Source organism: Dipodomys ordii, unplaced genomic scaffold, assembly GCF_000151885.1.
Source record: "Dipodomys ordii isolate 6190 unplaced genomic scaffold, Dord_2.0 Scaffold122, whole genome shotgun sequence".
NCBI lineage: Eukaryota > Metazoa > Chordata > Mammalia > Rodentia > Heteromyidae > Dipodomys > Dipodomys ordii.
This window is the reverse complement of record NW_012267338.1, coordinates 1663436-1675246: the sequence shown is the minus strand read 5'-3', so window position 1 is coordinate 1675246 and position 11811 is coordinate 1663436. Positions and strand designations below refer to the sequence as shown.

The window sequence follows — 11811 nt, the reverse complement described above, 5'->3', positions numbered from 1 at the left end:
TAGGAGAGTTACTATATAATTTTTTAAATATTACATTGTATATCACTGCTAGATACACATTTATTGGTTTATAGTTATATAAAATAAAGCATATTTATTCCCATGTTATACTTTCATTATTAAACTTAGCTTCTCAGAGATTGGTAAAGCAAACTGGGAGCAGGGACTAGAGACAGTTTAGTGGTAGAACATGTGTTTAATCCATGGGATACTGAGATTTGAGCCCTCACACGAGGAATAAGAAGAAAGCATCCAAACTTTTCTCTTGATTGGCCATATTCTCTGTGGAAAGGTAAGCAAGTTTTGCTGATGGCTGTCTCTGGTACACTCTTCCTGCTCAGCAGGCTCTGCTGAGTCTGGGGGTGGGGCTCTCAAGGACTCCTAGCTGAAGGTGGGCAGCTCCAGGGCTGGGAATACGTGGAGTTTATGGCAGAGACTTCTTAGCCTGGAAAAAGTTCTCCTCTTTGATGATCCCATATTTGGAAACCACTGTACTACAGGGAATAAAGGCCAAGTTTGCTTTTGTGGGCATGAGAGATGCAGAAGTACCGTACTACTGAGCTATATTTTCAGCTTCAAAAAAAGATTTTTATTTTTTGTGGTACTGGGATTTGAACTTAGGGGCTCATGTTTACTTGGCTTGCTTACCTGGAGCTCTGCACTTCAGTCATGCCTGAAGCACAGCTTTTTGCTAGTTTTTTGAAGATGAAGTCTTGAAGATTTTTCTGCCCCCGCTTGCTTTGAACACCAAACCTCCAGATCTCAGCTGGGACTGATCACTTGTTGAAGACACCAAGTTACAGCTGTCTGAAGAGATGATTACGGACACCTTATGCTATTTGATTCAGCTGTCTTCTTGCTATGTACTTTGTAAGAATGAGCTTATAAGCTAATCAGTAGACGTCTCTGTGGAATCTGTTGACTCAGTAGCACATCTCCCTTCACAGTTGCTTGATCCTTTGTAGGCTCTGTCTGGTTGCCCATCGTTCATGATCTTGACATCTAACCCTGAACCATTTACCCTGCTTTTTGCTCTGTCTGTCCACTTCCTAGCATTCCCAGACGCGTTGGTAGAAGGGTGTTTATGCAGATGAATGGGTGCTTGTCCTCGGCCCACTTTTCTGTGTACTGCTTGATGAGACTCAGGATTACTTCCATGGTTTTACATGTGGGAGAGTCACTTACGCTAGGTCTTTTTAAAAATGGCCACATTTTGTGATTCATCTTCTCACCACAGCTGCCAGGCATTTACCATTGATATTTCTTACTATTGGTCCATTTTCTGAGACACACTCTCTCCTCCCCACCTCTCTCCTCTTCCCCCACCCCAAGCCAAAACGGTGTTCTCTTATTTGGAACCCTGGTCCCTGCCTGTCTGCTCTGGTACTATTGTAAGCCCTTACTACATCCAGGATGAAAGCAGGCTCTCTCTACTCTTTTTTTAAGCAGCTCACTTGATTCCTTAATCCGTCAAGAAGGCACAGAAGGATTGCTAAGCACCAGGCCAGGGCCTGGCCCCGGCACCAGTGGTTTTCCTGTGTTCACATCCCCATGTAAACACCAAATAGGAGACAAAGCCCTTGGTCTTCATTTCCTGCTCTCTGGCTCGCCCCAAATTCTGCTCCTCTTCCTACCAAGGCCCACCCACTGAACCACAGACAGAGTTGTTTCGTTGTGCGGCTCCTGGCGTGTGTCTCCTATGAAAACAAAGGGGAAGGTAAGTTTTCTACCATTTCCCAACTAAATTGCCCTTAAGGTAACAATGCAGAAGGGAAGTTCACACCAGCTGTGCAGAACGCAGCCTGGTATCATGATGCAGAGGCCTGTGTTTCCTAAACTGGGGGAGAAGATCTGGAGTATGATTAATGACCATGGAAGCTCTGAGGGTGACTGGAGAGGGAGGTTGCACTTTGGTTTGCTAGATCCTTGCATCTAGAAGCAGATTGCTACCCCAAGACCCCCCCAAAATGGATTTTTTTCAATCCTACATACATTCTACAAAATGTTTACTGATCTTCTGAGTCATCAGATCCCCTAGGATCTATTTTCTTGATAGTCTTCTTTGATTCTATTGCCTTTAGGTGGAAAGGACATTTTTCTGGTGAGAAATTTTACTTTTATTATTTTGCAGCCCTGGGAATGGAACCCAGGCTGTGTTGCATGGCTGAGCTGATGGCCTACCACTGGCCTATACCCTCACACCTAGCAAGGACTTCAGAAAACATTAGTATTTTCTCTCTGTGATAAGGACTGAAGCCAGCCTGAAGGCATTTCAGACATGGGGAGGGCCACTTTTCTTGACTATATTGTGTTTTTTTTTGTTTAGCCTTTGTCAATTTAATGATGTGCATTCTTTATCTAAATTACTATTCTCATTTAGCCATTCATTCATTCACTAGTGTTGAAGACTGACTCAAGGCTTTCTGCTTGCTATAAGCATAATTTGCGCCATTTCCCCCAGTCCTTTTGCTTTTGGTTTTGTTTTCTTCCCCCCAGAGAATTTTGGCTAATTGCCTTGGATCAGACTCTTTAACTTCTACTTCCTGAGTAGTTGGGATTACAGGCATAAACCGCTATGCCTAGCTATATTTATGAAAAGACTATTGCACTGAGGTTAGAAGTTAGGAGTCAAAGGCCTGGGCTCTGTTTTGCCCCCTCTCAGCTGTTGTCAACTTGGGTAATTAATTGCTGTATCTTGGTTTTCTTATTTTAAAAAATGCAGAATATAAATCGTTCTTACCCTATGTTGATTATCAGCATGGGTAGCATGACATAAGCATTCAATAGTAACAGCTGGTGATACGCTAAAAGGACCTCTTTTCACCAAGTCAAAACAGAACCTCTTAGATCTCCAACTTTCAAGATTAGCTTGTTATATTGTTTCAGTGGGTTTACTTTTAGATTAATTTCATTATTATAGAGGTGATATACAGGGGTTATGTATACATGAGTCAAGTAATTATTTCAGTGTTTTATAGGTGCTAATATTCTAGTCTGTAGATTCTCTTGTCCTTCCTATTCATTCCTCCCCCTTCAATCCATTCTCTCATAAAAGTACACTTCTTTTTGTTTATGCTGGCACTTCTCCAGCTCCATTACCTTTTCCTTGAAGGCAAGTGACCTGGGCTTGTTCAGGTGTGATCCTCCCTAAAGGCACAGAAATGTACTGAATAAGGAAGCTTCTGGCAATAAGAATCTGTGCAATGACTCAGGTGAAGGGAATTTCCTTCTGCAGACTGCCTCGTCCATTTGCAGAGACCTCTTCATAACACTAGAGGGCACTGTTACAGCAACATTTCAACAGCAGGTGCCTAGCCAGGAAGAAAATTGAGACAGTGTCCTTCAGACTGTGGTGAGAAGTTATTACACGGGTAGTTTGAAGGCAACAGCTGGAATTTTATCAAATTCCTGAGTTGGAATTCTCTCATAATCTCTCCTTGTTTCTCACCTCTAGAAAACAATTCTGCTTTTCTTGAGGGGAGTAAGACCTCAATATAGGCAGAGCTGAAGCTTTTCTGACTTGTGACTTTGGTTCATCCGCTCCAGCTCTGACCCCCAAGCCAAGCCTGCTACTTACTGTATTTCAATCATCTGCCATCAATCAATCATCTTCACTTGGTAGCCCCACCCCACCCCCTGCCTGCACCTTCCATTCAAAAGAAAAAACTGCCCAGTCTTTTTCTTCCCCTCCACCTTTATACCCAATAGACTTCCCTTTCTCAACCTTCAGGACTGGTGGTTAGTATTGGATGTACAATCTAAAGTCTTCATTGGCCAAGTCCTGTGGATTTTATTACTCACCAGTTTTCTGAAGCTTTATCTTTTGTAAAATTGGAACAATAGTACTCACTTTGTAGAGTGGGAATTAGACTAAGAGCTGGGTGTCGGTGGCTCATGCCTGTAATCCTAGTTACTCAGGAGGCTGAGATCTGAGGATCGTGGTTCAAAGCCAGCCTGGGTAGGAAACTCCGTGAGACTCTTATCTCCAATTAACCAACAGAAAACTGGAAGTGGCACTGTGGCTCAAGTGGTACAGTGCTCGCCTTGAGCTGAAGAGCTGAGGGACAACGCTTAGGCCCTACCACCGACAAACAAAAACAGTAACTACACACAAAACAAATAAACTGAAACAAAAACAGACTAAGAACCCCTCTGAGCCTCCTCCTTAAACACTCAACTTGGTTCTTTTCATCTTCAAAGTATCCCTTAGTCTCTAGTCTTCTTTTAAAATCATTCCTTGATTATTGTAATATCCACCTCACTTTACTCTAGTATCAAGCCTACCTGGAGTCTTAGCACTTTCATATTGCACCTAGATGATCTTTCCAATACCCTAACCTCTTGTGAGTCTGCCTGCTACCTAACTTTAGCCTCTTACTCCTGCGAAGGTTCATACATTGAACCACACGGTGCAAAGGAACATTCTGTGGTGATGGACATGTTTCATATCTGTTCAGAATCACATGAGGTTACTGAGCACTCCAATTGGGCCAATGGGAGTGAGGATTGAGTTTTCAATCCTCTCTAATGTGTAACTAGTTTTAATGTAAAGCAATGTAGGCAATGACTGTGCTTGTATTCTCTTTGCTCTCCATTTCTAGAGACAAAGGTAACTCCTAGCTGAAGGTCCAATCATCATCATGCCTCAGAGGCCATTTCCTACCACAAAGAAATTCTCCTCCTTTTCTTTCTCTCCACAAGTCCTCATCAACCTACAGACCTGTTGCTATTGCTCCCTTCTTAATACTGGAGGGAAGGACACATCTTGGTGTACCCAAAGGATTCTTTTCCTTTTTGCTCTAGTGAGAAGGAGGAGGACACAGCAGTAACCAGATGGGATGTTGGGACCAAGAGAGGTTTTATTATCAAGAGGGGGGCCTGATATTCTCCTCATCCAAGCTGGCTCTCAAGAGGCATCTGATAGTTTTATTTAAAAAAAATCATTTAAGGCAAATTGTTTTTCATTGTCTATATTACTGACAGTTTAGGCTGGATAATTTCTTGTGGGGGGCTGTTCTGTGTGTGCTAGTGTTTGGAAGCATTCCTAGCCTAGGCTCTGGCTTCTCTTGGCATCACTCCTAATTCATTCCCAAATCCCCATTCGCACTTGATTGTGAGAATCAAAAATGTTCCTAGAGAGGGGCTGGGAAGGTGGCTCAGTGGTAGAGCGCTTGCCTTGCATGCATGAGGCCCTGGGTTCAATTCCTCAGCACCACATAAGCAAAAAGAAAAAAGCCGGACGTGGCGCTGTGGCTCAAGTGGTAGAGCGCTAGCCTTGAGCTGAAGAGCTGAGGGACAGCGCCCAGGCCCAGAGTTCAGGCCCCATGACTGGACACCCCCCCAAAAAATGTTTCTAGACATTGTCAAATGTCACCTAGGGGAAATGTCACCCTAGGATTGAGATCACTGAAGACATAGCATTGAAAGGGATATCAGAACCCTCCTGTCTCCTTCCCCTCCCCAACTGTCCTGTGGGAGCAGCTTCCTCCATGATGCTCTACTTCTCCCAGGCAGCAAGGTGAAGGACAAACGGCTGCAGGATAAAATCGCTAAAACCACGGGCCCCAGTAAACTTCTCCTTCAAGATTTTTTTCCAGGTATGTTTTATGATGGAAAGCTGAATAACCGGGAAAGGAAATCCTTTTTTGCTTTTGTGTCTTAACTACCCAATGTTTCCATGGTGGGGCCAGTTGGAATGGACAGGGGTAGGGGCATCACACACACTTAAATTACCCCAATATTATTTTCATTTTCCTATTTGAATTTAAGATATTCTTTAAAGTGGAAGAAAATATCTTCATCTTTTTGTTTTTTGGTAATACTAGGCATTGAACTCAGGGCCTCACACTTAGTAGGCAGGTACTCTACCACTTGAGCAATGCCTCCAGCCCCTTTTAACATTTGTTCTTTTCAAAGTGGCGTCACAATGTCCTGTTTGGTCTGTGATCTTCCTTCCTGTGCCTCCACATCCTTTTGTGGGGGATGGCAGGTGTACATCACCGTGCTTCCTTCCTAGCGGGGATAACAGGTGCAAGCCGTCACACTCAGCCACTGCTTGAGGTGGAGTCTCACGAACTTCTGCCTGAACTGGCCCTGAACCAAGATTCCCCAATACCTGCTTCCCAAGTAGCTAGGATTACAGGCTTAAACTACCATTGCCCCTTCACATACTTGCCGTTTTAACTGCAAAGTTATGTAAAATACCCCAGCACTTCTTTTAAAGTAAAAGTCTTTTTTCTTAACTAGCTGTGGTATCTTGGTAAATGCCCATGGGAAAAAAATCTGGTTTGATTAGTTATAATCAACAATTACTCAGAGACCCTGACAAGATTTTCAAGATAAACACTTGAAGAATACAGCAACAGAGAACTTGTAATATGCTTGCTCTTTCTTGAGATTTAGAATATCCTCAGTATTCCTGAATTTAGTTTGTATTTTTTTTACTAGCAGAGAGAGACTTTAGGTTAAAGTCTAATATTCCTCCACATTTACCCATTTATAAAACATCTTTTTTTCTCCTTTCTCCATCTTTCTTTTTTTTCCCATTTCAGAAAATGAGCAAAGTATGAAGTAGGCTGTGGGTTATCTATATCTATATACTACATATATCTTTCCTTATTGAGATACATATCTTCTACTTGTAGTTTCTTCAGCGCTTGTATCATGAAGAAATATTTTATTAAAGCTTTTTTATATCGAGATAATCATGTGACTTATCCTCCTTTATTCTGTTTATGTACTATATACTTATTATGTATTTTGAATGAACCTTGCATCTCTGTAATCATGCTACATGCTGTTTTTAATGTGTAGTTGCATTCAGTCTGCAAGTATTCCATTGAGAATTTTTGCATCTATCATCAGGGAATTTTTTAAATAATTTTCTTTTGTTGTATCTTTATTCTTTTTTTTGTACCAACCAGGCTAATACTGGCTTGTAGTAGTGTTCCTTTCCTTCCTGTTTTATGGAATAATTTGAGGAGCATTGGTGTTAGTTTTTCTTTAAACATCTGGTAGAATTCAACAATGATGCCACCTAAGCCTCAGTTTTTCTCTGTTGGTAGAATTTTTTTTCTTTTGTCTCCTTTTCTTTTCCTTCTCCCATTCCTACACTCAGGTTGAATATTTACTATAAAACATTATCAATTTTATTGCTTGTTTCAGATCTGGTTAGGTGGTTTATATCTTCCTGGTTCAATATTTGACAAGTCATATGCATCTAGAAATGTGTCCATTTCTTCTAGATTTTTCTACTTTATTAGAATATAAGCTATCAAAGTAGCCCCCAATGATCTCACTGGTTTTATTGTAATATCCCTTTTTGGGGGGGGTCCGGTCATGGGGCCTGAACTCTGGGCCTGGGCGCTGTCCCTCAGCTCTTCAGCTCAAGGCTAGTGCTCTACCACTTGAGCCACAGCACCACTGCCAGCTTTTTTCTTTTTTTGCTTATGTGGTGCTGAGGAATCGAACCCAGGGCCTCATGCATGCAAGGCAAGAGCTCTACCACTGAGCCACCTTCCCAGCCCCTGTAATATTCCTCTTTTTATCTCTTATTAATTTGAATCTTTTCCCTTTTTGGCTGGCTTTGCCAGTCTTACTTTATATTTCCAAATAATCAGTCCTTTCATTGATTCTTTGTATTACTCTTTTAGTTTGCTTTTACTGATATCTACCTTGATCTGTATTATTTCTTTCCATATGCTGATTTTAGCCTTAAGTGGTTTTTGTTTGTTTTTTAAGGGATTGGGATACATCATAGCACTATTACAATTAGAACTCAGGGCTTTTCACTTGTAACCTCTTGGTGATCAATTATGATGAACTCCAACTCCCAATTCTTAATCGTGTGTGTGTACCTTATCTTAGACGTACACTCAAAATGGTTTATCTGAGCCATGTCTCCATGTACCACAGCCCTTAGCTCATTTGCCTGTATATCTCTTCAAGAATTTTCTCCAGGGGCTGGGAAGGTGGCTCAGTGGTAGAGTGCTTGCTTTGCATGCATGAGGTCCTGGGTTCAATTCCTCAGCACCACATAAGCAAAAAGAAAAAAGCCGGAAGTGGCGCTGTGGCTCAAGTGGTAGAGTGCTAGCCTTGAGCTGAAGAGCTGAGGGACAGTGCCCAGGCTCAGAGTTCAGGCCCCATGACCGGACCCAAAGGACCCAAAAAAAGAAAAAAAGAATTTTCCCCAGTTTCTGAATTATTACATTGAAGGCTCCTTATACTAAAGTGAGCTAATATTTTAAAATTTTTATTGTTATTATAAAAGTGATGTACAGAGGGGCTACAGTTACGTAAGGCAGGTGAAGAATACATTTTTGGACAATGCCATCCCTTCCCTTGCTCTCTCCCAGTTCCCCACCCCCATCCTTACTTGTTAATTTTTTTAAAAGAATTTTTACCTGCATCAAGGCCAAGGGACTGGGGGTGCTTTGCAGTTACAGGTAGAAAGTCCCTTGGAAAATTTTGAACTCACTGGCAGAGAGACACATTGGAATGATTTGGCAAGTTTTCATTTTGTTTTCTTGGCTTTGGGGAATAATATTTAAAAAGAAAACTTAAAATTCTTAGGCTTCCAGCCCTTAATACTCTCCTAGTGTTTGCTCCCTGGTATTCAAGCTAAATTTGGTTCACAAATCCCACTCCTACAGCATGACAAGTCATGTTTCTACTTTTTAATATCTGACGCTCAAGGTATTTTCAGATGAATAAATGCACACATTCCCAGCAGGCGGGAAACCCACCTCACAAGTTTGTCAGCATCACACGTGGTGAGCAGCTTAGGAAGCCTGCTGTTCTTGAAACTTGTTCCAGGAGAGCACTGAGCTCTCTGGAACCTATTCAACTCTGATTTTTAAGATCCAGGATTATCATTTGATTTGATCTTCCACAGCTTTTTCCCCTTTGGCAGCAGAATAGGTTGTTTGCTTAAAAAAATGATGGGAAAAATATGGCCCTGTATCCCACTGTATCCTGCCAGATCAACATTGTAAGCAAGTCGATGTAAATCTCCCTTAAGTTAGACCTTCTGCTCTCTCTCTGGTTCCAGAGGAACAAATAATAATGAAACTGGTAGGTGGGTTGCACCTGAACATTAGGGAATTGACTCCAACAGGGTAGAAAGGCCACTGGAAACATCATGAGGGGCCTTGGTGGCATTTTGACCTCTGTACATTTTAATTCCTGTTTCTAACAAGGAGCAAATCCTGCCTGTAGCAGTGTACCATCTCTATACACATATCTTTAGGTGGACCCTCCGTGGAGATGGAGATCGAACTCTATGCAGAAGCGTTTGACAGGCAGAACATTTCCTGTCTTTTATCCTCCTCCTTTGCCCACTGTATCATGCCTCCCACAGATGGGTGACAGCACCATCCTCTTCCTCAGCCTTCTTTGAAGTGTCTCTTTCTCCTGAGAAGCTCCAGTGGGAGGCTTGGTCAGTCAGTGTGGAAGGGATCCTCCTACCTCGGCCTTCCAAGTAGTATAATAAGGTTTTAATGTTGTTCCTTCCCTAGTCTCCAGCAACTTCTCACTCTTTTGTTAAAGACTGTTTTAAGAAAACAGTGAAAAAGACTGAAAAGAGGAAGATATCGAAAGGGACCAAGAGTTGATAGGGCAGAGTTTTTCCTATGATTCTAGGATTCAGGAAGGGAAAACAAAGGAGGATCTTGGGTCTTAGGAAGAAACGTTGAGATTCCCCATGGTTTCCAGCTGGGGAGTAGACAAGTCGGCCATCCGTCTCTTCCTCCTGACACTGGGTAGCTCTGGGTGTGGATGGGGAGGGGGGAGGAGTGACTGGTAACTGCCACAGTAACATTACTGACTTGAATTCGAGCCAGTCACCCTGGTCTCTGTTCCTTCCACATCATTAGACACTTCTTACAACCTTGTAAGGAGAAAGTCTTCTCTTGAGGGACTCTCTTGAAACACCTTGTTTTCAATAAGGAGAGAAAAAAAATTATGCAAAGAAGACTTAAAAAAAAGCTTTTTCTCAAAATTAGGTAGCGAGAAACATTGGCAGAGAGTGAATTCCTAAGACTCTTTCATCATAAGGGACCCTCTGTGCTTGAAGGCCTGACTCTTGCTCAGGTAATTCATGCTGTAGCCGCTTCATTCCCCATCAGGGAAGGTTTCCTTAGAAAGAAGATAGAAGCTCTATGCTACTAGTGTGTGACTTTCACACACTGTGTTTATCTTTTTTGTTCCTGGGTGAGTGATGGGAGAATCTAGAGGCTCCCTGACACTCAGCAAGCCCCAGCTGGGAGAAATACCTGAGGGCCACAGTCAGCCAGAGAGTGGTCCCTGGGGTGGGGTGCTCCTGCAAGGACCCAAAGCTTGCAAAAAGCCATTCGCTTTTTTTTAAGGAAAGGAAAAGTGGGAGTCTTTGAGCCAGTTTTTCCATGTGTGGTAGAAGCTCTGGGTGTTTGATTTTTCTAAGTCTATTCTTTGAAGTCGCGTGGGGAGAAAGGCAGTGCTGTCCAAGAACATACAGGCTGTGAGCCCCAGCTCCCATCAACAGCAGCAAAGAAGTCATTTTGCCTTTGAGATGGGAAACCAAAGCCTTGGGGGATGTGGGGACTGAAAGTCCCCGAGCCAAAATGATGGGTTGCTCCCAGGAGACCCACAAAAATGAGACTGTGGCCTGTCCTCAATCCAGGAGGACATTTTTAAAATAGCAGCAAAATAGATATTGAGCTGGGCAATCAATCAAGTCATCAGATAAGTGGGCCAGATTTTCTGCTACTTTTTCTCACTTGATCACAAAGTCATTAAGTGACATTGCTTGAGAAGAAGTCAAAGAAAATAGGAATGAATATTTATCTTCTCTTGAATTAGAGAAAGCCTTTCTAAGCGTGACAGTGAAACACTGAACATAAGGAGAAAGATCTACGAATTTGACAAGGTGAAAAAAATGCAGGTAGGTTTTTCAAAGACCATTACAAACAATAGTATGGGCAAGTAATAATCTTGAATAATGTCTTCATCATACATAACAGACAAGGATTGAAAATCTTAATAGAAGGCTGGAGGTGTGGTTCAAATGGTAGTGTCCCTGCCTACAAGGAGTATGGCTCTGAGTTCAAACCCCAGTATGACAAGGAAAAAAAACAAGAAAAATGAAAATAGCCTGTAATTTTCTGAAAAAAGTGCATAAAACTGGTAAATAAGGAAATTTACATTAAACAATTCCCAGGAATTGCGCATTGACTCATCCTAAGCAGTAAAAAATTGCATGTGTTTATGGGTCCCTCTGGGTCCTCCTCCCTCCACCCCAAGCCTCTTGTCCACACAAGAGTTTCCTCACTATTAAATAAAATTCAAAGAAGGCTACAAGTGGTTTGGACAGGGCACCTACCCTGGGACCAATGCAATCTAGTTTTGTCAGAGTTATTGAGCTCCGGTTGGTTGCAGGAGGCAGTGTAGACAAGTCACTGGTTGGCTGAGTAAGCTGTCATTACAGCAGTCATTTTTTCGGGCCTCATGTCCACTTTCTCATAAGTGATTGCCTTGTTGGTTAAGAGTTCTCAGAACCGTGTAGTTCTGGTAGCTGCCTAATTCACAAATGGGTTTCTTCTTTGCTCAGTGAAACTCTACTTGGCATGGTGGATCTGAGTCATTTCCCATTTAACAGCAGCTTTGCCTCTAACAGCTGCAGCTCTGGACTTTTTGGACTGAAGTGTCAGTCTTTCAGGAAAATGAGACACTGTCTCTCCCACCTGCAGAGCCCCCGTGAGTGGTACACTGCCGAGCACTAGAGCCCCACATCTCTGCTTGTTTGCAGGATGGATGACAAAACACCATGGGATGGAC

The 11811-nt window shown here is 42.4% G+C and overlaps 1 protein-coding gene across 1 annotated transcript in view; it reads left to right on the top strand.

Moving 5' to 3' along the window:
* Positions 1–1762: 1762 nt before the first annotated feature.
* Tmem154 (transmembrane protein 154) overlaps positions 1763–11811 on the top strand; it is a 67572-nt gene continuing 57523 nt past the window's right edge. The window contains exons 1-4 of the mRNA XM_013029712.1: positions 1763–1856; positions 5511–5597; positions 9248–9362; positions 10837–10918. Of these exons, the coding sequence (XP_012885166.1) occupies positions 1763–1856; positions 5511–5597; positions 9248–9362; positions 10837–10918 (378 nt within the window). The remainder of the gene's footprint in view (positions 1857–5510; positions 5598–9247; positions 9363–10836; positions 10919–11811) is intronic.